This window comes from Acanthopagrus latus, chromosome 7 (genome assembly GCF_904848185.1).
Source record: "Acanthopagrus latus isolate v.2019 chromosome 7, fAcaLat1.1, whole genome shotgun sequence".
NCBI lineage: Eukaryota > Metazoa > Chordata > Actinopteri > Spariformes > Sparidae > Acanthopagrus > Acanthopagrus latus.
In genome coordinates, this window is record NC_051045.1 from 23,936,352 (window position 1) to 23,961,978 (window position 25,627).

The window sequence follows — 25,627 nt, forward strand, 5'->3', positions numbered from 1 at the left end:
TTGATTATTTCATAAAGTCACTCTCTTTTCAAAAGTTCAGGCTTTGGCCTTGGAATACTAAATCAAAATCAAGCTGTGATTGAACGAGATGAACACAGTCGTAGAATGAATAATGAATACAGTGACGCACGTATCATTGAATAGAAAGAGTATGAGACAGCGTTACTTGGACGACATCTGCAAATGACTCCAAGTGGAAAAGGAGAAGATTTCACATTTTAAAGTATGTGTATTGTAGTCCAAGTGTGATGTTTTACCTTCTTGTCTCTTGGGAAAACCTCAATTCAATTCATGCCCACATGTTCAAATTGACTGTAGTTCTGTTTCTTCGCGACAGGAAGTGCACCAACAAAGCTCAGAATGCAGCACGACTGCTCTACAACACCTGAGGAACACAGCTGACGTCCAGTCACTTGTTTTGCTTCTCTGAATTGTTTATGTCTCCACTGTATACAGCATGTCATCAACTCTTTACTACTCTATTTTAGTTCCCGTACACATCCTGCTGCTCCATCTACGTAAAACCTCCGATTTGATTAGATTTGAAAGCACGTAATGTTACACCTGAATGCCCAAAGTGATGACCTCAGTGTTGACCTCAGCCGACAAACGATTGTATTTCCACTGGCTCAGCAGACGACCAACCATTGATCATCGTGTAAAAACACAGGCAGGAGAAAATGGCAATTAAGCACAATATGGAAACACAGCACTTTAAACAAGGTGAAGTGCGTGCAGCGCTGTGTATTTACTCATCGATTCCAGCACATAATCAGGCGAAGAAAGGCCGGATCATAGTCTGAAATACAAAGTAGCCCTTCGATGTGTCTCCAAATGGGTAAAAAAAAACAAAAAAACAACGGAGCTTTAGAAAGCTTAGATTAGTCTTTTGTCTGTATGCAAAGATTCATATATGAACGGATATTAATTTCCATTTGTCCTTCCAGTTTCCCCTAGAAACACAACACTGCGGTATATTGTCAATTGAATTCTGAAATGAGGTGGGGATGGTCGTAATGAAACTACATGCTAATTTCCATTTAATGATAAGACACGCCTATCGAGCAGGGATTTTAAATTTCAGTATTAAATACTTGTACGAAGGCCAAATCAGACCGCAGAGCTTCATAAAGATTCTCTGTATGGATCACGGCGACAAAGCTATGCAAAATGCCCCACAAGTACAAAAATGTATTAATTACAACTAAATGTCATGCTATTAAATTTACCTTGATGAAAAACTGACCTTCAGTGCTAATCTCAATTAAGTGATTGTCTTCGCAGACACATATGCCAGGGCTGTGATAATTAATACAGACAAGGAGAGGTGTTTCATTTTAATAACCAGATGATGATAACCAGATGAATGATAAGCAGAGAGAGATAGATAGATAGATAGATAGATAGATAGATAGATAGATAGATAGATAGATAGATAGATAGATAGATAGATAGATAGATAGACTACTCTATATCTCCAGGTTCCACATTGGTGAAAACAATACCTGCTGCACTGTTGTGGCTGGTAATTAAAAAGTTAACCTTTCCAACGTAACCCCATGACCCCACATGGAGCGTAAATTACACAAGAGGCTGCCACCTGATTGTGTCGAAAGGTGACAATGTTTACAACTTCGACACGTAGACGACGTGGAACCATCCTCCTTGTCACAATAGGAAAAAAACGCCAAAAGGAGTAAATTGGAGGAAAAGCAATTAGGTAACCTTGAGCATGACGCGCCAGCCTGCAGTGCACATCCATCCTCGTTAGTCTATCTTGGGCAGCGCATCTCTTGGTCTTCCAGGTGAGTTCTGTGACTTTGTGCCTGACAAAAGTGAGTTTATTGTGTTTGACAGACGCCAACGTGCAATGATTTTTTTTTAGAAACTGCAGCTCGAGAAAAATGCCCGCTCAGCTCGCGGACACGCCTTTGTATGTGGGTTTACAAAAATGAAATGCGTGCTCTCCAGCAGCAACCTCTGTAGGGACCAGTCCAAACTGTGTGCATGATGGCATTCCTCATAGGCACAGTGACTGATGACTGGCAGAGATTATTTAGTGTCTCAGTAAAAGTTTAGCCACAACCCCAGAATAATGAAAGATGGACAGCGATGGATTGACATTGAATATAATGAATTTAAAATGCTGATTATCCTGCCCAGTGACCAGGGGGCAAAATGTTGGCACTTAAAATTTCTGCAAGCCACTGATACGTTCACAGCTGTATGCGTCATAGGCTACGTGTCGTGTTGACATTTCTGCAAAACTGTCACATCACATTCACATCACATGTTTATGACATTACTTGTATGTCAGTAGGTGGAGGAGAGAATGCTGCCAAACCAGTGACTTCAGTTCAAGCCTGCGTCTCAGCGTTTCAAAGTGTGTAACTAATAAATATTTTTGACGAGGGAACCAGGAGTGTTTCAACATTTGTAAGCTTGACGCTACCGGATATTTTTAAGAGGCTCTCAAGACAATTTTAAGCCTTGTTTGCTGATGGAGCTGACACAGCTGGGTGTTCTTAAATGGTAACTCCACCAATTTTACGCATTAAAGTGCAGTACTGCATGTATTGTCTGTTTGCACTTCATCCTATTCTGTGGAGGTCTACTTATTTTTCACAGACAGATGAAGCAAACTGCTCAGCGAGGACTCTGACACTGGGGTGTCAGGTGTGAACGTCTGGCAGTGGCAAATGTTTTACACGGCTCACAGGTCGGGTAGAAGCACAGTTTTACTCAGGACCTGAGGGAAGTCAGGACTGGCTCTGACCCCCGCAAAAAGTAGAGCAACAGACAGAGGTCGGAAATGGAAATTCAAGCCGGAGGGTCTGCTGGGGTTAAGGCTGGAGGTTTGAAGCCCAGCTCTGGGGCTTTAAGATCAAGCAGGGCAGGTGCAGGGGCCTGTGATGCTTGCCAGCGGCTCCACAAGCACTTTTACAATCTCTGTTAGTTGGCGAACACCACTGGGGGCAAAAGAGGAACATTCAGATGATGATGACCTGACCTTTCTGATCTATGTGTTTAGATAAGTTATAGTATAAAACAGACTCTGTTCTTATTTATTTCCACATAATGTGTGCACAGTTATTATTAGGAATTTCTTATCCAGATGGGCAGCTAAAAAAGGAAAATTGGCTGTTGCTGGGGCAACTTTAGTGCCGCCTTGTGCACGTCCTTCTATAGCAGAGCAGATCTGGACAGCACTGTCTGATACTCCCACACGGGGGACAGATCTTGTCTCTGTGAAAAGGGCAAAAACAACCGGAAACACAAAGATCAATACCACACAGAAACATACCAAACCCAAGACATCAGAGGTTGAGCATAACATATAACGCCGCTTTCTTTCACTCGCTTATAAAACAAGGGCAAACGCTAGCCAGATCAAGATCTTAAGACACCACGCAGTGGGGCTCATACCACTTTTGTCCACAGGGACCGCCAGAATCAACAAGAAGTGAAAGTTCCCCGTAGAAGCTTTGAGTACAGTATGTGAGTCAAAGCACTTTCCACCATGCGGGAAATCAAAAAGGCTGACAGGCGATGGATGCATGTTTCATCATTTCTAAGAACAAGATCAATTATATGGTGTACAACAGATAATCGGCGTGTTTTCTTTCCAGTGTGCGGAAATGAATAAATAAACTGGTCAGTCTTTGAAAATCAAATGATGAACTGATGAAGGCCGGGTGCCCGAAAAACGTTTTGTGCACTGCCAGAATGATGATTAAGTTCAGTGATCAAAAGACATCTTCCGAATTGTGACCCTCCCTTCTTTATATAGATGCTAATCAGCAATAAGCACAAAGTAGCTTCAGCTGATGGGGATGAATGGGAACAAATCTTGCTGGTATTTGATCATTATTGGACAAACTGTAGAGGTTTTTCATCACCAGAGCTTTTACAGACGGGGAAAAACGTGTGTAACAACCATCCATCCAATAGTTTAGACATTTAACAATCACTCAACAGAAAATCTTATTGGTGACACTAGAGAGAAAGTCATTGGGTTATCAAGGTCATGGGGATACATTTTCTGAGAGGCATATCTGTTCAAAATCTTGCTGTCACGGTCCTGCCTTCTAAGTTTCATTTTATATGTGCTTCATGTGTTATCTAGGTTTTTGTTGGGACTTTTGCCGTCTTCCCGGTGTCTAAGAAGTACTGCTAAGAAGTACAAAAACATGGAATTTTCTAATCAGGTAGAATGGAAAATTTGTACATTTGAACCTCAGCGGGCCAGGTAGTATATCACTAGAAAGCTCAGCCTATTCTACACATTCATAGGTCAACCCCTGCAGCCTGGCAGCCATCAGCTGGATAGCTTAGCGTGAATTCCTAAGTAAAACATCTGTCAAGCTGGCCGTCCAATCAATTTTCCCATCACACCTCCTTAATCACTTAATCCGGGCTCTGATAAAGGCCGATTAGCAGTGAAAACTCCCCTAATAGCCAAGTCTGAATCCATACATGTGACAGGCGTCTGCAGGAGTGTGCCGCGCATACAGTCAAGAGTTTAGACAACACACCTCGGCCGGAACACACACACACACACACACACACACACACACATTGGCTCACACATTAAATCCGCTGCTGGCTGGACAGCAATACCCTCGGAGACCTGAGGCTCATAAATGGGGTGAAGCGTGAGGCCCAGACCCCCCGAGGGATCCCATTAAATCAACACACACGCCGCATTTGGCCAGTTTTCCTCGGCGATCAGCAAATTCAGTGTGATCCCTCCAGTCACCAGCAATCTAAAAGTGCTGCCAGTCGACAGATCAGTGCACAAGCGGGGCTTCCCTCAGGGTGGATACTCAAGGGTTCATGAGTTTTGCATGTGTGGCTGCCCTCTGCCCTTTTTTCTCCATCCAGAGAACCTCTTGGATGGCCTGTGGAGTACACTATCTCCCTGCTGCTACTATTCTTTATCGTAAGGTATTTACTGTGCTTTCCCCTCAGGGACAAACACTATGGCTGGGACTTGCTGACTGTCACTGGTTTTCTATTGTAATATATTCACATGGACTCAGGGTCTCACAAGACTCCAGCATATTTCAGCTGGTCTGAAGCTTTTTTTAAAGCGTTCATTCAAAAAGTTAAACAAAGGCAGCAAATATAATACTTTTGTGTGGGTTTTTCTATTTTTTTTTGTAATGTTGCCCTAATTCTGTTATTCTGGAGAGCACAAAAGGATGAAGACCTCATCCGCAGCTACCTAACATCACGACTTCAACCTTTACTTGAGACTGAAACCCACCCACCGCCCACAGGCACTGTGTGTTCGATCAAGCAGACGAGCAGCTCTCCAAACTTCATTATTTAATAGAGAGGTTACGGTCGTAGCTTCAAAGACGCCGCGTATGAGCCAGGATGAGGCGTGGGCAAATGGAGGGGCTTCACTTTCGAAACTCTGTAAAGGTCTCCCAAGTCCCAAGGATGTAATTTTAAAACCAGTCAGAAATCCGAGTGAGGATATACTGGAGCGGCTCTCCCAGAAAAGTAAAACCACAGAGCACGTTAAACATTCTGGGGTAGAGAAACACGTCTTTACACTACGGCTCAGAAACTTGGGGCCATTTAGAAACGCATTTCTTTTTAAAAGAAAGTCAGAACTTTTTTTCATTTAGAGTAACATTTACTTGATAGGAAATGCAAATTTGTTGTGGGTTATCAACATAACTGTTCAGAGGACAATTTTCAGCATGTGCTCCAGTGGCACGCTGTGTAAACTCTTCCAAGTTCATCATGTGAACTCATTAGAAAACCCTTGTGCAGTGATGTTAGCACAGCTGAGAACTATTAAAGAAGCAATAACATCGGCCTCCCTTTGGCTAGTTGAGTATCTGGATCATCAGCATTTGTCTGTTTGATTACATTCAGTTCAAATGTATTTTTAACTTTATTACAGACTCACGGTCCAGGAAAGAGACAAGACATCCCATAGAATAAATTGTATGACATCACTCCCATCTTTTCACTTACTAAACTTGTGCAGAAGTATGTTTGCTTGTGCATACATCTCGCAGCATTGCCTATAAATGTCATCATCTTCCATTTAGATATAAGCGACCTAAAGATAATTATCAGACAATTTGAAGCCAGGAAATGTTGGACGCTGGGTTCCTTCTGGTTCTACAGATTAAGGACAACACTTTTAGTAGCACTGTATCATGTTCAACACCATACACAGAACATTCAGTAAGAAGCTGATAGAGAATGAGGCTACTTGGACTAAGTACCACATAATTATTGTCTCAAAATTGCCAGTTAAAAAGTAACACTTTCTATCTATTGTTGTTCTGAGAACTGAAGTCTACTCAATGTGAGAAACTGCAAAGAAACTACAGATCTCATAGAACAGTGTGCACTACTGCCTTCAAAGAATATCTCAGGAAGTGCCCATCAAGCCAATTCAACCTATGGGAGGTGCTTCAGGAAGGAGTACCTCAACAAACTGACAGCTAGGATGTCAAAGGTCTGCAGTGCTGCAATTATTTTACTTCAACAAAAACAAAGTTTGAAGGACTGCTTAAGTTTTTTTCTTCAAGTAAGATAATTATGTCTTACCATGTCAATGTTATGAATATATTTTCTATTCATTTGGAAACTCATTTAATTAATGAATTGAAAGGTGAGTTTTCATGGAGAACATAAAAACTTTCTGGTTGGCCTGGAACGTTTGAGCGGTAATGTGGGTGTGTAAAGTTGTGGTGAAAAGGCAAGAGAGTACGAAGTAGGTTCTCAAAACAGGGTGTTTAGTGGTGAACAAGATAAATATAATGAGACAAAATCTTCATTACAAATCAAATGTTGTTTGTTACATTGATGTGAACAGTACCATTTGAAGTCAAACAACTGTTCACACTAAATAAACTGATCAGTCCATGAAAATAAAATGAGAAGCGGAAATAATCATCAGCCTTCATTCTGCATTCAGTGGGCACCACCACTGGCACAAATCCATGACGCTGGAGAGAAATGATGCTGAAAAAAGGTCTGTAAATACAGTGTAAAAAAAAACAAAACAAAAAACTGACAACGGGCAGAGGACAAAAGTTCATTTCAGGCAAGCATTGCTTCCCTTTATCCTCCAAGTCTTTGAGTGAACTGAGCTTAGAACTCAGTCATCTTCTTGTGTGTGTCAGCCTTCCTGTTCTCTCTCTGGATGGACAGCTCCTGGGCTTTCTGCTGGGCCAGCAGCCGGCGGGCCGCTGACAGCTTCTCTTCCAGCTGCTTCACTCTGGAGGCGTCCCTTTGCACACACAAACAACAAATAGATTAGGGGAGAGCTGGGGAGACAAGTTGGTTTTAGCTGTACTTTTCCAGAGTAAGTTGGCAATGGAAACAAGTGTCTTATCTCGAATCTTCCCACCTTGTTTACATTATTTACACAACTCCCACGACTCTTCAAATGTGTGTATTCAGTGTAATTACCACTTTACTTGACAGGAGATTCATAGCAATGAGTGTGCTGACATTTTAAAATAATCATAATTGTGCAAGCAGTGCCATTATGTATGTATGTTTATGTGTGGAGGAGATAACAGGACGCTGAGGAATGAACTGATCATTGATGACATACTGGTTAATTTGAGGTCAGATGGCAGTCTTCACACAAGTCAGATCAGACAGCTAGAAAAGTACAAAAAATAAACAAAATACGCAGTACTGACCTTCCTGTTTGTCTTCCAAGTGACTCACTCAGTTTCTTGATCTCCCTCTCAGTCTGGGAAACCCTCTCAGCAGCCTGGAACAGCTTCACATTGAGATTCCTCTTGGTGCCTTTTCCTCCCCTGTAAGCCTCCACGCCGGTCGCTGCTGACAGCGAAGCAGCACCCCCCTCAGCAGGATTACTGTTCTTGCCTCCCAGCTTGTGGTTGAGAAAGTCAAAGACGTTTTGGCGCCCTCCGGTGTCCACACGCCGCTTTCTGCGTTTCTTTGGGCGGCCTGTTTCCGTGCCATCTTGAGCGACCTTGCTCTGGGTGCGTCTCTGGGTGAGCTCTGCACAGTGATCCAGAGACTTCCCCTTGGATAAAACCACTGCCATGACGGGCTCTACTCGACCTTCCTGCATCTTTCCTAAACCTGAGAAAAACAACAGGGACCCAGTGAGGAAGTTTTGTTTATCTTTCCGACACATACTTGATTTCTCACTGAATCAGAATGACTTAGCAGGAACAATTAGAGTGCCTACGTATTCTATATTTTCTACAAAGTTCATTCTATAGCATCATGTACTGAAGCTATGCAGCGGGCCCTGTGATTTGAACCCCCCCCAAAAAATCTGCCCCAGCCTCTGTGACATCACATTAACATTATGGTACATGTCTGCATGTTTTGCTGTAATTCATTATTTCTGTTTTTATTCAAATAGCATGTTCGTGACTTCATTCTGCCACCTAATGAAACAATGCGCATAACTACTACATGTCTGGTTTAAATGTGGACAAAACTGTGTCTCATAGCCAATGTGGCTACAATCCCAAAACAGGGGAGAAAAATTCATTTCACAACACAAACACAATACTAACTAGATTTAAACATATATTAAACTTGGAGTTTGTACAGTTTATTATATATACATTGTACATGTGAGACATGCTTTTAAATGACTCTTATTGCCCTCTAGTGACTTGTTAACCTATGGCACCAACCTTACTACTCAAATAAAATTATATCTTAACTGTACATTTTGCTATAAGTTGATTTAAAGTTTGTTCAAGACTTATTCAAATCATACTTGGATGTTTATTCATGTGCATTTATGCAAATACATTTTTTTTACTTGATTTCTCCTGGTCATAACACCAAGAAGAGACGGAAACCCAACACTGGTACTACATTAGCTGTAAAGCTTTGGCAAAAGCTTATGACAAAGAGGACTTAACATGAAAAAGCCTTATGCAAACCACAAATAACAAGAAGACCTCATAACCTAAAGTGTAATTAATACTTGTAATGTAATAATGTAATGCAATCATACTTTCACTTACCTTTCCCATATTCATAGCCCATTTTGAGCATAAGCTTGGATCCGATTCCTCTGGTGTGTGCCTCCCAGCCACCGAAATGTTCACTGTTTACTGTGGATTCTACAGAGTCCATAACTGTCGGGTAACAAGGAAAATCAAAATAGCAACATCAGTCACTTTATGTGGGAGAATGTTACATTTTTTTAACTGGCACACAGAATGAGCTACAGGAGGGAACTTTGCCTCAAAATTTCTATTAAAATACACCTAAATCACCATATATATTTTGATGGCAAGATTTTTAAATACTATCTCAAATTTTCATTGACAGTGGAATGGCTACACTTATATCCAAACACACCTTTTGCATAAGCCACATCATCTCCATTTCCAGTGTCGTCCTGGTCGGAGTCTGAGGAAATCGGGTCGTCTTCTCTCAAAGGCGGGAGTATGCCATCAGCCTCGACCACAACATCTTTCAGCAGTACTGAGTCAAACTTCACAGTGTAGAAACCGCTGTCGATTTCTACAATGACAAAAAACATTCAAAGTAACTGGAAGTATTTCATCTACAGTTTTGGATGTTTCTGGGAATATATTTACTACTTTATGACAAGGAGATATAACTTAAATTCAGTCAATACGAGTGTGGATTTGTTGCCAAACCAACAAATCAGCATTTATTGTAAAACATATGATCAAAAACTGGCCACGCCAATGGTATACCTTTGATTCTGGCCGGGTACCAGATCCCGTCCTCATGTCGGGCCAAGCAGGTTGAACCTTCTTCAAGTTTACTGAGGTCACACTCAAGGAACTCTCTGAGCTCTGACACATACACCACTTCGCCATGGGAGAACCTTCAATAAAAGGGAATATACACAGTCAGAAAATCAAGGGATTCAACTACATGTCTAATTGAAGCTCATATATAGGTCAAGACATCTTGTGATTTTAAAAATTCTCAGAAATAGCATTCAGAATCTGGCTGATTTAAAATTCTTTCAGGACCAACACATCAATTACAATTTAATTATTCGATAAAAGGTGCAAAGACAACAACGTTTCAGTGATTTTTTGATTCTCTGGTCAGGATAAAACCTGCATCACGTGGGAAATGGGTGACACTTGCTGGATAATATCTGGTATTACAAAGAAGGTTGACATGGAAAAGTTAAAGGAGACATTATACTCATTTTCAGGTTCATACTTTTATTTTGGGGTGCTACTAGAATATGTTTACATGCTTTAGTGCTCAAAACACATCAGACATATGTCCTAACAGGACGAATTAATCTGTGTTCGTTTGGTAATGCCTCGCTGCATGTTTAGCATGCAGCTGTTTTTATCTGAAATAGTTAAGTTTTGTTTTGATCGAAAGTAAGGACAGTTCCGTGCATAAACCTCTCGTTTTTGCATCTTATTGCATCTCGTGCAAGCACAGAACATACACACTTCTGTGGAGCTGGCAGCACGCTGAAGCGCTGTGTTCAGTGCAACTTTTCTGCTGAACAGGTCAGATAAGAGGCAACAGAGTGGTCGGATAAAGGCAGTTGGCTGTTGGTTTGAATCTGGGCAGTGAGTGGGGGCCTTAAGGCTTGACTTCCTCTGATTGGTTAGCTCACATATGCCTGAGCCAGCACGGCTAACAACAACACAGCAGCTGTGCTACATTGATTCTTACATACCAAACTAGCCACTGTGCATACATTATGCAAACATTTGACATGGTGAAACAAGTGTCACAAAGTCAAAGGAACCAAAGGCAAGCTACATGAGGCGTTTCAGGAGCAGTGTTTTCTGTGGGAGAGAGGAGCTTCTGTTGGGGCAGTCTTTTTAACTTGCATGACATTTTACATGCACAATAACCTATATAACACACTGAAGGAAGGGGAAAAAACTAAGAGAAAAACACAATACATAATATTTAATACAACAATCCCAAAGAAGAGGGTGGTACTTTACCTGCAACTATCTGGGAAGCGACATTTGTCCTCTAGATAGAATGGACAGGGTTTCATCGACTTCTGAGTGGGGTACACATAGAGCACTCTTACTTGTGCCTCTTCTCCATCTGGTGGTTCTGCCCCCACCACCATGGCATTGTGATACTCCAGTGTCCCCCATTTTGTCCGGTAAGGAGCTCTTACTTTGGTACCACTGAGTGCATCTTCCTCTTCTTCCTCCTCCTCCTCCTCTTCTTCACCATCCTCTACCCCTGCTTCCTCCTCCTTGTCCCTCTCTCTAGTGTCAGAGCTGCTACCCGAAGACTCCCCGAGTTCAGAGTAGAAAGCAGCAAACTCACAGTCCAATGCTGCGCTGTTTGCGTCTGAGGCGTTTGACTGCAAGCCATTACTGTCCTCGAGGCTGGCCAGAAGCAGACTCTTTCTGACCGACACAAGGCTGGCCTCCGTGAGCTCAATCAGCTGAGAAAGGTCTTCTTTCAATTTGAGCAGGTCTGACTGCTGGGAGGGGTCCAGGCCAGCTGACAGGGCGGTCTCCACCTGCTGCAACTGGGCACCATAGGTGGAGATGGCTGCCTCAAGGGTTTCTTCATCCATACTGACACTTGGCGCAGGGCAGGGCAGGGATGGACCACATCAAGCCTCCAAAACACCTGACAGGATATAGAAAAATGGTTGCTTCAAAGTCAAATCAAGTTAGCAAATCTCAGGACAGTGAGGAGATGGATTGATTGACCTGACTTCCTAATGCCTTCCTGCCATTCTTCTTTTTCTGCACACGAGAACATAATTTGTCCTTTCCTGTATATTTTGTGAGTCATATCTTTGTAACCATCTATTTTCAACATGGACACAGTAGATCAAATATTCCGAAAGATAAAACCCTTGTACCGTGATTAGGCACAATGAACGTTGCCAAAACCGTAAGTCTTACGTCAAATATGAATTGCAGCTAACGTTATAGCTATAGAAGAGCTAGTTTTAGCTAAATGTTAGCCGTTTTCCAGCTATCTTTTACAACTAATTATATTAACATTAGCGTTACCTTCGTAATTAGGTTAGCTGTCTGACATCCACTGCACCGAAGCAAAAAGTGACACCCATGAAAAATGTACTATGTTAGGAAAATACATAATAACTAAATTCACATACTGGGACACACAACACGAACCGGTTCATTGCCAAGTTAGCTTAAATGACTGAAGGTGTACTTCCGTTGAGAATTGTCATTCCTTTAAAAATAATGGTATTTGTCTCTAACTATCTTCAGTACAAACTCAGTAATGCATCTCGCTAGCATTAAAATAGTGTCACAAGTTATGCCACAGCATTCGGAAGACCGTCCATACGATAACTTTGTTTGAAGACAGAAACCTAAATAGTTTTCATTTATAACATAATGTCACTAGGTATGTGATGTAGTTTGCCAATACTATATAGATTTGATAGGACGAATCCGGTAGACAACGAATTGATAAGACACGAGTTCACATATACGGTAAGAGCATTTTTATTGTACATTTTATACCTTTTTTTCACGGTAAAACTTTTCGTTTCTTAATTTGAAGTCTCCAAAACCGGAAGTCTGTCTCTCTTGCGTCAGCAGTGTGCACCGTCGACGCAGAATGATGACGTTACCTGTAGCCAGTTCAGTAAACATGCATGTGTGATGTTACAAGTTTTCTGTGTACAATAAAACCTATTGTGTCGGGTTAATGCTGCGTACAGCGGATCCACTTAATACTACTGATGTGAAGGTAGGCTAGCATGACCTGTTTGTTGACGCCAGAACCGCAGCGCAGCTTCTGCAGCATGCTAACTAATAGACTTGTTACATCGATGCTTTACAAGTCCTTCTGTTACTGCATGGACATAATGCTGTCATGGGTGTGTTTCTGATGGCCATTTTAACTGATAAAAATTACCCCTTAAACAGCATTGAACACTGGGCTGGTTAGGGCAGAGTCTCAGCAATGCGCAGTATTATTAGCCCATAACCAACCATCCTTCACTCTCATCGATAATGCTGACATGCACTTAAATGCACTTAAAGTTCATGTACATTACCATGAACTTCCTTCTTCCAACCATGCTAACGTTTAGGATCTAAAGGGACAAAGCAGCTGTGGGTACATTTTGATTCCATTAGTAAATAATGGTGTAATTCCATGTACACAGAAGTAAAGGAAGGGGAAACAATCAGAGATGATAGGAGTATTTTCTTGACCCTTGTCTGAAAATGTACTATTTGACATGCAGTATGGCATATGCATGCATATGAGTCAAGAATTATTTCAGTTTGAGTTTTCCATCAATATGAACAGTGACCATTACAGATTTAATAACAAAGACAAACTGTAAATAACTAAAGAATACAGTAATTTCAGATACGTCCTCCAGTACTCGAAAGGTTGTGTTCTCTTTGTCTTATTCTTCCATCTCCCATCTCTTCCCCTATTAAAGTGACCCCTGCTGTCATGCCCCCAGCCATGGCTCAGATCAGTGATCCAAAGATCGCTTTTGCCTACCTGCGCCCGGCCTGTGTGCTGCTCACCCGAGAGCCCACTGTGACTAATGTGGAGACGCTGAACGCCCAGCTGAAAGAAGTAAATGATGCCACTTTGCAGCAGCTTCAGGAGTACGTCCTCTTCCCCCTCCGCTTTGTTCTTAAAATCCCCGGGCCCAAGAAGGAAAAACTTGTGCTGGCTGTGGCCGAGGCCATGAGCCACGTCCTGGAGAACACTTGTGTCCAAAGCTGGGAGACCCTCCAAGGCCTCCTCTCAGAGCTTTGCCTCTGCCTGTGCTCTCCAACGGATCCTGGGAAACCCGCAGATTCATCAGAGGAGCTGAAGTTGACTGTGCTGAGGTGCCTGGACGCACTGCTTCATGCCGCTTATGGTGATATAGTCTTCAAACTCTTTGAACCAGTCATGCTGCCTGGAATGGGAGCTGCCATATCTCTGCTGCTGGCTTTAGGAGAGAAGGAGAAATCTCGAGGTATACAGGCAGCAGCGCTGAAGTGCCTTCGGGCTTTGACTCTGCAGTGTGACTGCACTCAGGAGCACATAGTCCCATCCTCAGAGGAGAGACGCACTTTAGGCAACACCATGGCTTCATTCTTACCTGGGATCACTACGGCGGTAGCCAGGATCATCACAGGAGATCTAAGAAAAGGCCATGCCGTTACAGTCAGGGCCATCAAGGTACCATATCTCTGTTATAACATGCTATTCATGGTGTCCTAAACTACTCTTTGCATTTTTAAGTATATATAGATATTTTACTACATAACAAGTATGTTGTAAGTATTATGAATTATTCAATTTGCAACTAAGGATTAATCTTAGAGCTACAATTAGTTGATTAACTGATTAGGCGATCAAATTAATCTGCAACTTTTCTTCTTTTAGATAATTGTTTATTCATTTAAGTGCATTTACAAGCAAAGATGCCAGACAATTGAGGGTTTCAGCTTTTTAATTATGAATGTCAACTGTTTTTCCTTCTCTTACATTCTAGTTAATGGAATCGTTGTTCGGTTGGTCAGACAACACAGTACCTTTGATGTCATTACCTCTAGTTTTTGGTGATGTTATGGCCATTTTTCCGATTTTTCTGATGCATTATAAACCAAACAATTAATCTTGAAGATAATAGGCAGATTAATGTATATTGAAAATGATTGATAGTAGCAGCCCTGTTTTGTAATAAATATGTGGATTTTTAAAGTAATTGGATGATTATCTGTATAGGTATAAAAGCCATCTTGGAACCCAAGACGATATGCAACTTATTAGTATTTTCTTCATTATTTGATAGTGAGATTCAATTATGAATCATATGGATATTTTCGTAATATAGTTTAGCTCATTACAATTTCCCAAAGTGACATCTTCATATGACGTCTTTGGACCAACCAACAGTCCAAACCCCAAATACTCTTTATTTACTACCATCAATGACAAAAAATGCAAGACCTTAGAAGCTGGAACCAGCAAATCTAAAAATTGCTCCCTTTGTTTAAACTTACTGTCCAAAACTTTTTGAATGTTGTGTTTTTCACTTCTTGAATTCATTTAACAATTAATAGTTTCAAGCTTCATAGGTTAATGTTCTGTTGACCATACTACTTTATATTATGAATATACTTATACACTATAATGGCTCAGTCCAGCTTGTCCGATGTAATCAAAGTGTCTGGAAGCCCCGAATCCCAAATTGATTTGAGGACACGTTATTTAAAATTGATATGTGGTTGAACCAAAGGTTTATTTGTTTGATCAAGTGATGCTCGAACAGATCAAGTGTCATGTCAACATAGTAGGATGATGTTAATTCAAGGGGTTCGCAAACTAACCACAAAGAGCACAAAGAAAACACGTCATTGACTTTTGTTTTCAACAGGTTTGGTCCAGGACTGTGGGACTTGTCTTGGAGGACGCCCAGCTTCAGTCCAGCGACTCCTGTAAGGTTCCCTCACCAGAACTGGGCAGGATCGTACAGCTGATGGTACCTCGGACACAAGACTGGGTGAAGAGCACAGTAGGGAAACTGTCTGTGCTCCTGAAGAAGATCATCTCCTGCACTTCGGCTCACCAGCACTGGAGGGTCCGACTAGAGATGGTGGAGCTGGATGACCACCTGCTGGCCAGGTGTAGCCAGTCACTGGGAGAATGTGTGGGACTGCTACTGGAATCACTGGTGGGAGCAGTCAGTGATGAGGAGCCCAGAGTCAGACAGAGGTATGATTTTAGTTATATATTAGAGCAGAGAAAGACTGAAGCCTGACTACCTGAGAACAAGAAGTTTAATGAGGCTTCTCTCCTGTCCTGAAGGTGTGAGGTTGCTCTCAGGGAGGTATCACAGAGGAATCAGGCCTGCAGCAGCAGTGGCGCTCAGACCTTCACAGATGTGCTTTCAGAGAACCTGCACTCATTGGCCACCTCGCTGCCCAGACTGATGAGGACCTCTGATGACCAGAAGAAGCTGTTTGTCCTCAACGTGTTTCTCGGTTATCTAAAGGTGCTGGGACCGCTGGTCTCTGTGATACTGAACTCTGCTGCGCACCTCGAGAGGATTTCCAAAGCCTTGATGCAGGTAATGTTAGCTGCCAGTGCTTCAGATTATCCTGCCTATTACTGGGAAAAAATAGCTTCATGCCTGTAGTTCATAAAATGAAATCAATGATTTTATATAGGGTTAGGGGTTAGGGGTTGATGTGATGCTTGAACTTCATCACAGTTTTAATACAGCCTAAGCTGAGCTGTAAAAGTTCAGTCAACCACTGAGAGCCATCTGTTTCAAGACAAAACAAATATTTACTTAAAGCATCTTATAGAGACCTTAGAAAAAATGCTTTATCCATTATCTTAGAATGAAGCAGTGTGTCCGCTGCATGTTTTACTGTCACATTTCATTAAGTGGCTTATTGAGCTAATACCCATGTAGCGTGCATACAATTATAATTGCTAGTGACAGGGTCAAGTGCTTTACATTGAGCTGAGCATACAGCATTACAAGATTCTTTCTAATTATTATTGTGAAACCAGAGACCTTTGTTGTTTGTGTTAGTTTACTATCACAAACTTCTAATACATTCTTGTAAGTTAATTTGTTGGTGACAACAAAATATACTTACAGTGCAAAAAGTCAGATGCGTGAGTCAAAATGTAGTAATTCTTGCTGAACCTGCACCAAAAATACTTTGCACACATAGGTGGCCATTGAAGATAAAATACTATTTCACATTTAATATTAATAAGTTAATTCTAGAATTATTACAACACACACAACATTTAATCATTTCACTGGTTTACATACATGATTTGATTTTAATGAGTTGAGTGCAGTAATTGAATGTAGCTAATGACATTTTTATTAAGTACTGTACTTTTACAATTTTGAGGTACTTTACCTGAGTATTTTTTGCCACTTTTTACTCTTACTTGACTCTGATTCAGAGGCAGATATTGAAATTTTACCTCCACTGCAATTATTTGATCACTTTGATTACTATTTACTTTGCAGATTGCATGCTGCATCAGAGCCAAATTAGCACATTATAGACAATGTTACATTTAAAAAACACATTTGTATACACATTTGTATTAGATCTGATAATGTGCCTGGCTGATAATCAGTTGACCCATAGTATTCTTGTACAGTATGTGTAAATATCTGTATAATTTACTCATACTTGTACATTTAATGCTTAAGTTTATTTAGATACTTTTATGTATGTGATATTTGTATCGGTTACTTTTGCTTTTATCAAGCTTAAATTTTAACACAATATCTATCAATACTTTTAAAAGTTAAAGTAGTTCATCTTAAATCATAAACAACAAGCCCCTATGTTTCCCTTCACAGGTGCTGGAGCTGGATGTGATGGATGTCCGCATCGTGGAGGAAAGGAATTACGCTGCTAGCATAGAGACAAACTCAAGCTCTACTGATTCATACAGTGCTCATACACAGAGGAAGCATTTTCTCTACTTCACAGATGAGAAGATCTTCTCAGTGCTCATGGAGATCTGCCGAACGCTGGGTATGATTGCTGTTTGATGGACTTCAAATGATCTACAGTACATTTGTTATTCCTCTGCATACATCACAAAAATGTATGTCTAAAAATAACATATAGAAGTTTTAATCAAGTTCAACTAGTTGTTTATTTTTGGAGCGCTGATATATTATACTTATTACTTCACGTATTTAATTTGAACTGAATTTTTTGCAAAAATTGTATTTGTCTCCCCAAAAAGTACAAATAACTTTTCCTCTTCCTATGTTAAGGTTACTATGGCAACATTTACCTGCTGTCAGATCACTTCCTGGATCTGTACCAACAGTCTTCAGTCTACAGGAAGCAGGCTGCCATGGTGCTGAATGAGATTGTCAGGGGTGCCGCAGGCATAGCGGTGGCAACAGAGGGTCAGAATCTGGAGGGGAAAGTTCTGGGACACTCTGTCACCCAAGAAGACCTGAAAGTGGCGGTGGTGTCTGTCATGGAGGAATACATTAGTCTGAAGAACTGGCACTTGATTACTGTCAGTGAGGAGACAGATAGAGACCGTCAGGACCAGCAGGTGAGGATAGTTTCATCCATGCAGCTTCAACATTTTGCCCTTAATCAGGATCTGACTTAAGTTGTTAATTATGCAGTCAGCTCATGAATAGTTTGACATTTTTGGAAATATGTTCAATCACTTTCCTGCAGAGAGTTAGTTATAATGACGATAGGGCTTCAGAAAGTCCAGGAAGTCAGTTCATGTGGATGTTTTTACTTTTGGACAGAGCTAAGCTAAGTAAACTACCTGCTGGCTCTAATGACATATCTACATTCAGAACTCATATTTAGGAGTTGGGGGCTTAAACAGCCAGTGTTCATGGAGAGATGAGAGTGGTATCATTCTTCAAGACAGCAAATTCATGCGTCTCCAAAAAATGCCAAAATGTCATTTGTAAAGAGTTATTGTATGGTCAATTAATATTGCATATTTGTCAGCTAAAATTGCTGACCAGCAAACGACCATCATTTATAACAGATGATCCCACTCTTCATGGACTTCGCGGTTTGAGTTCCAAATATTGCATTTGTATGCTGTGAACATTTTCTAATCAAGTGTGATATTAGAATCCCATGCTGAGCACATAATACACAACGCTGTCTGCATCTCATTTTGTTCATGGTCAGATCACTTGACTCCAAACGAAGCAGTGCAGGCTGTACCATCCATACTTAGCTCACAATGTGTCCTTGGATTGGTGGCTGTGCACATCTTGTGGCTGAGCAGACGGGGGAGAGAGGGGGGGGGGAACTGCTCCGGGGCTTCAAGTCACAGCTCTAAACTTTCAAGGCTGGTTTATTGAGCTGACAGGCAGAGAACATATTTCAGGGCTTCTGAGGCCCGAAAACATTGGCAGCACTGAGTTAGTTTGTATATACTTGCAGTTTCTCTCTTTGTCAGCTAAAATGTGTGCCCACAGAGGCACAACACGAAATGAAACGACTCCAAGCACAGATTTATCCAGCGCAGGGAAGGCTTGGCCACTGCAGAGACTGTTGTGAGGGCCTCCCTCAAGTCAAATTAGTCACATTCATTAATGGAGTAAATATCAACATGGCATAAACTACGAGCTGTCAGCTTTTTTTTGTTGACAGATCATTTCATGTGAGCAGTCAGCATAGCCACTTACTTTACCACTCTGTACTGGTCAAGCAGGGCACCAGCTAGTTAATGACTGATGTGAGCTTACAATCATTGTTGACAGCAAAGTCAAACGGATAGTCGTTTCTGAGTTGAGGGTTTGAACAGCTATTTTTTTTTATGATGTATTGATTTGATATGCCATCTGTTGTGTCTTTTCAAATAAATGTCCCCCGAAGAAGATTTACAGATACCCTGGGGAGTTTTTTGGTTTTCCATTCGCGGTTTCTCACCAAAGCACCTTGTGTGTATCCTTAAGACCCACTAAACATGTTACATTTCCTCTCCCATAAAAGATTTGCAGTGATGATTTATTGAAGCACGTGAAACCTACATCGCATACATCCATGTTTGCTAGCCAACAGTCTCCTTTCTTGGCTTTGTTGGAGTCAGCTTTGTTTCTGGGCGCTTTACGGACACCAGTCTGCCAGTCAGTGGAATAGTGTAAAACATTTGAGAGGTCTGTGTGTTGTGTGCATCATTTACTTTACTTATTCAGCCTTGATCTTCACACAACGTTTCGTGGGGGAGAAAGAGGAACCTCCTCTGTCCCCAGCCATGTGAGCAGCACAACATGCACAGTTTTGCCCTTTCTCTTATCCTCAGTCTTATCAATTGTGCTAATGTCTGTCTAAAATTAAACACAATCTACTTGTAAAAGAAAAACTGTATGATACATGATCATGACATTTGTCTTTGTCTTCTCTGTAGCTGCTCAGCCCGTCGAGACTCCTCTCCATATCCAACAGTAATGTCAGCAGCAGTGAAGCGAGCTCTCTCCAAGTGATTCCTTCTTCACGCGGCTCTCTGTCTCCATCGTCGTCCGCCTCCACGATCCACCAGCTCAACAGCAACATCTGGCAGCTGTGTATCCAACTCGAGGGCATCGCCTGCTTTGCTCAGGCCCTGGGCCCTGACTTCCGTCCCTTGCTGATGACGTCACTGTACCCCGTGCTGGAGAAAGCCGGGGAGGAGACGCTGCTGGTCAGCCAGGCGGCGCTGGGCTCCATGTGGGACATCAGTAAGGCTTGTGGATACCCCTCCCTGAAGGAGCTGATCAATGAGAACTCAGACTATCTGCTCAATGATATATCGCTTAACCTGCAGAGGCTCAGCCAGCATCCACAGGTAACACTCACACGGTCTGACGTGCTATAGAATGCACAGTAATACACAACATCAGAGAGAAAAAGGAAGAAAGAGAACGACGGAAACAGAACAAACATTTGTTCTGTTTAGAATAGAATATAAAGTGTATTTAATGAAAGATTAAATCACCATTTTAATGACTAAATTTAACAAGAAATTGTTCAAGTATGTGGATTCTAACTATCAAAATACATTTGGAGATTTTATAAGCAGATGTGTTGTGTAAAACCCTAGCACCTAAGTCAAAAGGCTAAAGTTCAAGTGAGGTCATAAGTCAGTAAAGTTAAAGTTGATTCAGATTTGATATACACAAGTCCAAGTCATGAGGCCCATCAGGTGAATACTGCGGATGGGTTTGCTCTGAACATGTATTTCATCATATTCCCCTGTTGTTGGCCAGGCTCCACGGGTGTTGACGGTGATGTTGACTCACTCTGACTGCAGCCTGCTGCCTCTGGTCGGAGACATCGTTCAGGACGTGCTGATGGCTCTGGATCTCAGCTACGACCACACAGCTGCTCTTTTCTGCTCCGTGCTGCACGCGCTCATGAAGGCACTGGGTGAGATTTCAAAAGCGATATGAGCTCATTTTATCGCATATGGTGAGGGTATAAAAGAGTTAGGAACAAAATGACTTCATGTGAGTCTGACATACGCATGACATACTTTACCACACTGGCCACTTTGACCACACTTTTCTAAAGCATTTAGTTGTGTTATGTTCAAAAGATGTATGGATGAATACTGGTCATTGATAGAGATTTTTAGTATCCTAATATCTAATTACCTAATGATAATTTGAATTTTGTTTCTGCAACTTTTTCACCGCCACGGCAATTATTTTGTACAGACTAAATGTGGTCAGATTCAGTGGTTGTGAATATTTGTGACAAAATTTCATGTTAGGTGACCACTAGATCATCACCAGTTTTGCATCAGATGGCACCCACTTCTGCAGCGTTGTGCAGATCGTAGATGCTTGTTCCAGCAGATCCAATGAAAATGTAGGAAAAAGACATGACAGAAGCAGTGCAACAGGGATAGAGACAACATACAAAACAGGATCTTTTGACACAGCTCACTGCAACCTCCTCTTGTTCTTCTTCCTTTTAGCCAGGTGGTTTCCTTCCAGCTGTGAGAGGACCAGCAAGTCCGCCAGATCCAAGCAGTCCTCCACTCAAAAGGAAGTCCTCAACATTCGCCAGTTCCTTCTGGATCAGCGCAAACAGAAAGAGCTGGCAGAGGGCATTGGAATAGAGGAGGACGACACTGACGATTTAGGTAATTCAAAAATACGTATGAGGGCAAAACAGGAAATGATAACTTAATTGAAGTATTGTCAAATTTTTGGAGCGGTTCCATTAGATGAAACTTATCAGTAGGGATACATGTTTGCCAAGTCAATCAGTCAAATATCATCCATCTCATCATCGCTGTCTCCAGAAGTCCCCCCTCCCGCGGAGTGTGAGGATGTTGAAGATCTCGATGGCCCAGATGTGAAAGCAGAGCTTCCCTCCCACCTCAGCATCACCAAAGATGTGATGGAGCGCTGCATTCATCTGCTGTCTGACCCAAATCTCAGGGTCCGTCTCAAGGTACAGTCTGGAGTGTGTCGTATAGTAGCGTGAAGGGGGAGAGTTGGTTTTGATCCTAATACTCCCAGTGAGGATTGGTCTCCCCGACACACATGATACCACCATGAAGATCCAATAGAGAACTGGCTGTTGTATTACCTCGTATCTCATATCACATCATAGCACAGGACACAAAGTGAAGGGATCCTGAGGGAGACACGAATATCTGAGCCACATTTCATTCAATTGTTGAGACACTTCCCCTCAAATCCTCATGAGGGTGCCAGTGGAGTAGTCGCAGGATCATGGTGGTGGAGCGACTGACCGACAGACTGACGTTGCCTTCCCTTGAGCCACTCCTGCATTGTGGCTGAAAACTTTGGTGTATAACAGAGACTCAATCACTGCACAGTGTGAAATGTAATGATTCAACCCTTCAGTACAGTTGCACTTCTAGAAAAAATGTCTTACAGAGGCTTAAAGAGATTGCCTTACATCACCCAGCACTAACATGTCTGATATCTGTGTTATTTGTTTCACTCTATAAACGAAAGTTTGATATCAACGGCTGTACCTCTTGTCTTTGTTTTAAGATATTGGACGTGCTGGAGCTATGTGTGTGTGTGCTGAGCGAGAGGGAGAATGAACTGCTGCCCATGGCCCACCGCTGCTGGCCCGCCCTCGTACAGAGACTCACGGCCGATGACCCTCTGGCAGTCCTCAGAGCCTTCAGGGTGCGTAAAAACAAGTCTTTTCAGAATCATAATTAAGTTTTGCAAGCTCTTGAATTTAAAGATTTGGGCACAGGTATGGGGTCAGATCGAATAGTCACTTTTGGAAAACTGTTTCAGTGTTTGCAATTCTGTGAAGCAATTTTTTAACATAACAATCAAACGCAGCGAGAATATCATCAAATTATTTGTGGATTGTTTTCCCAAAGCTGGCTTTTCAAACTATTTTAGATAATCAGAATATTAAAATGGCCCTCTGACTCTTTTTCCCAGTGAATAAAGATCAAACTTGTTTGTGATCATTTACCAAAGTACTGTCTCAGTTGATTTTGCATGTCACTCTGAATTAGTCTACTTGTCAAACACTGTCTTCTGATGGACTATTTATATATCCTTTTTCATATTTCCCTTGATGAGATGATGAAAGTCAGACGGAACTAATTTGTAAACTGTCATTAAGTCACTCGGCGCTGCTGTTGGAAAACTGTGACGTTTCCATCAGCGACGTGGCAGCTTGTGTTGATGCCATGGTTCACCCAGGTGTCACTTGTCAGATCTTTGAACGATTTCCACACTACAGGGACGTTTCATCACGTTTGACAACTTGCTGTATATGTACATTACACGCTTTGTCTCTCTGCCAGGTGCTGTGTACGCTTGGTGAGACATGTGGCGACTTCCTGAGGAGGAGGGTTTCTAAAGAGATTCTGCCCAAGCTGAGCTCCTCGCTGGCACGTCAGGCTCCGATCAGCGCCAAGGCCGGACCCGTCTACACACACACCCTGGCTTACAAACTGCAGCTGGCTGTGCTGCAGGGCCTGGGCTCACTGTGCCAGAGGCTGGACCTAGGTAGGAGAATAGAAACACAGACACACAGGCTTTCCAACATGCAATATACGGTATGATCGTCTATGACTGTAGCTGGTATGATCCAAAGACTGACAATGGTCCCACCAGGTAAAGATAGGGCAAAGCACAATAGAAGATAATCGATCATGATTATCTTGACATAGAAAGTGTCGTAATGAAGGTTAATACAATGCTCATTTCAGAGAACGTGTACCAGATAGATCACTTCATTACCAATGTAATATTCGCCCAAGTGTTTAAAGCTGAGCCACTGGCAAGACACAGACCAGTAATTTACATGCTTTAAGGTTCCTGCCAATTTTCTTCTGAATTGGAGCATTTTGAAATATCACCACAGAATAGATTGTGTTGCAAGTTTGAAATGAGGTATTAGTGCAGTAACATCTTGTAAAAATCAGTTTTATACTAATACTTATGTATTAAAGGATGTAGTTTCACATTTTAGAGCATGGGCTGGTTATCTAACTTTAATACTTTTATGGCACAGAACGAAATGCCTTGATACTATTGACTATTGAAACGTGTTTTGTCATTTGATGCCAAATTTCCGTACCTAATGAGTTAATCTAATCAAAGCTAATTAGCATGCAGCATGCTTGTTGTGCCAGTGCCAAATAGTGCTTGTGATTGGTTGTCCAAGGGCATGCAGGAAACAGACAAGGTTACACTCAGAGAATGGGCTCATCCTGTGTATGTGTCATATATTCTTTTGTTAAAATGGATTTCAGAAAATTAGCAACGAAAAAGTATTTTTCAGTTATGAGAGTCACAGTATTGTCTTTTTAATGATACCCAGCCCTGTTGAAAACTAATATATGCTTTCTCCATGAGGCGGTCAATACTAAAGCCCATAATAAAGACTGAATCTGAGGGAAGCCATTAATCCAACTCTTTCCAAAGTTAAAAAAAAAGCAGTTATTAACACAAACCATGTATGCACAGGTATACCCCATGTGCGAATAGAAATGTAAAACTAAAATTCCAGATTTCAAGTGGGAATTAAACGGCTTAGGCTTGTTTTTGGTGTCTGCACAGGTACTGCTATTGCTACTGAAAAGCTTACTGTTATCACGGGATTTTGTGAAGTCGAGTCAAAGCACCTGGTTGTTGTTTGCCTTTCAGCTCATAATTCCCCCTGCCTAAGCCTCAAATGTTGTGATGCTTATCTGTTTTGTCAATGGCTTATTCTTTGAAAATATTGCCTGGGCACACATTCACGTGCGCAGAGACCTAAACAAGACATTCAGTTATCCTTCACGCAGCCTCCAGAGAGCACAGTGACTTTTCACCACCAGATGGCAGTCTCGTATTACGGTGAAAACCGCTCTGCTGAAGTCTCTGTTTATCTTGGAGACCTGGAGACTTGATCCACTGCTGCATCTTGAAAATTTGATCAGCAGAGCTTAAGATGCAGTTTCTTTTTGGTGAAGTGATGTGTGTGAACGAACAATGACTGCTGCGTGCAAATGCTCTCCTTCAAGCTCCGTTTCAACACAATGAAGCAGGAGACGCCGTTAAATCGCCACAACGGTCATCACATCAAGAAAGCAGGACGTTCAACTGATTAGCTTAAAAAATGGAGTGTTTTTTAGAGTTGTGTATTTTGTGTGTCACAAGAAGAGGAAGTCTCCAGCAGCCACTAATTTAACGCGGCGAAGTAGTGCATTCAAGAAGCGCCGCACTGCACTTGATATGACTGATGAAGAGCTGCGTTGCTGGAAGTGTCACCACTTCGTTGCATTAAATATGTGGATATTGGAGCCCTGAAGCGTGCAAGTTGTTTTTTTCGTTTAGTGTTCCTCTCACATTCGACACAGCACCTGCCCTTTGTTGTTTGGATGTGCGTGTGCATTCTGATTTGTGTATTTTGTGCTTGGCACAGCTTCGATGTCTGAAAATGTTCAACCCAAAGTGGTCTGAGGGCTCAGCGCCAGTGTGTTACCAATGATGTGATTATGACCCGCATGTCTAATTTTTCATCAGTCATCATGCTCATTAAGCAGTAACGTCTCTGTCGCAGGCGTACTGGGTTCCAATTGCTCCTGTGGAACTGAGACCATGTTCATGCAGTGTCGGACTTCTTTTCAGATCTGCTTTTGTGTCTTCAGACATTGAAGTTGAACACAGATTTTTAATATATATTTC

The 25,627-nt window shown here is 41.8% G+C and overlaps 2 protein-coding genes across 4 annotated transcripts in view; one reads left to right on the forward strand and one right to left on the reverse strand.

Annotated features, from left to right (window-relative positions):
• Positions 1-6,746: 6,746 nt before the first annotated feature.
• On the reverse strand, positions 6,747-12,170 carry zgpat (zinc finger, CCCH-type with G patch domain). Of its 2 annotated transcripts, none has more exons than XM_037104660.1 (7): positions 11,994-12,159; positions 10,950-11,601; positions 9,711-9,844; positions 9,346-9,510; positions 9,006-9,119; positions 7,686-8,097; positions 6,747-7,264 (listed from the first exon to the last, which is right to left on the reverse strand). In XM_037104660.1, the coding sequence occupies exons 2-7, from the start codon at positions 11,543-11,545 to the stop codon at positions 7,126-7,128; spliced, it is 1,560 nt and encodes a 519-aa protein (XP_036960555.1). In that variant the 5' UTR covers positions 11,546-11,601; positions 11,994-12,159; the 3' UTR covers positions 6,747-7,125. The 2 variants fall into 2 exon arrangements, with proteins under 2 accessions (XP_036960555.1, XP_036960556.1); XM_037104661.1 differs by having other exon boundaries at positions 7,126-7,264; positions 12,101-12,170.
• The window catches only part of tti1 (TELO2 interacting protein 1), a 28,141-nt gene continuing 14,134 nt past the window's right edge, over positions 11,621-25,627 (forward strand). Inside the window, exons 1-12 of one of the 2 annotated variants that reach the window (XM_037104659.1) lie at positions 11,621-11,760; positions 13,412-14,151; positions 15,353-15,690; positions 15,784-16,045; positions 17,318-17,495; positions 17,744-18,036; positions 19,870-20,286; positions 20,708-20,867; positions 21,421-21,588; positions 21,751-21,902; positions 22,475-22,615; positions 23,257-23,461. In XM_037104659.1, the coding sequence (XP_036960554.1) occupies positions 13,426-14,151; positions 15,353-15,690; positions 15,784-16,045; positions 17,318-17,495; positions 17,744-18,036; positions 19,870-20,286; positions 20,708-20,867; positions 21,421-21,588; positions 21,751-21,902; positions 22,475-22,615; positions 23,257-23,461 (3,040 nt within the window). In that variant the 5' untranslated portion in view covers positions 11,621-11,760; positions 13,412-13,425. Of the gene's footprint in view, positions 11,761-12,566; positions 12,706-13,411; positions 14,152-15,352; positions 15,691-15,783; positions 16,046-17,317; positions 17,496-17,743; positions 18,037-19,869; positions 20,287-20,707; positions 20,868-21,420; positions 21,589-21,750; positions 21,903-22,474; positions 22,616-23,256; positions 23,462-25,627 lie in introns of those variants that run through there. The other variant, XM_037104658.1, reaches the window with a different exon arrangement.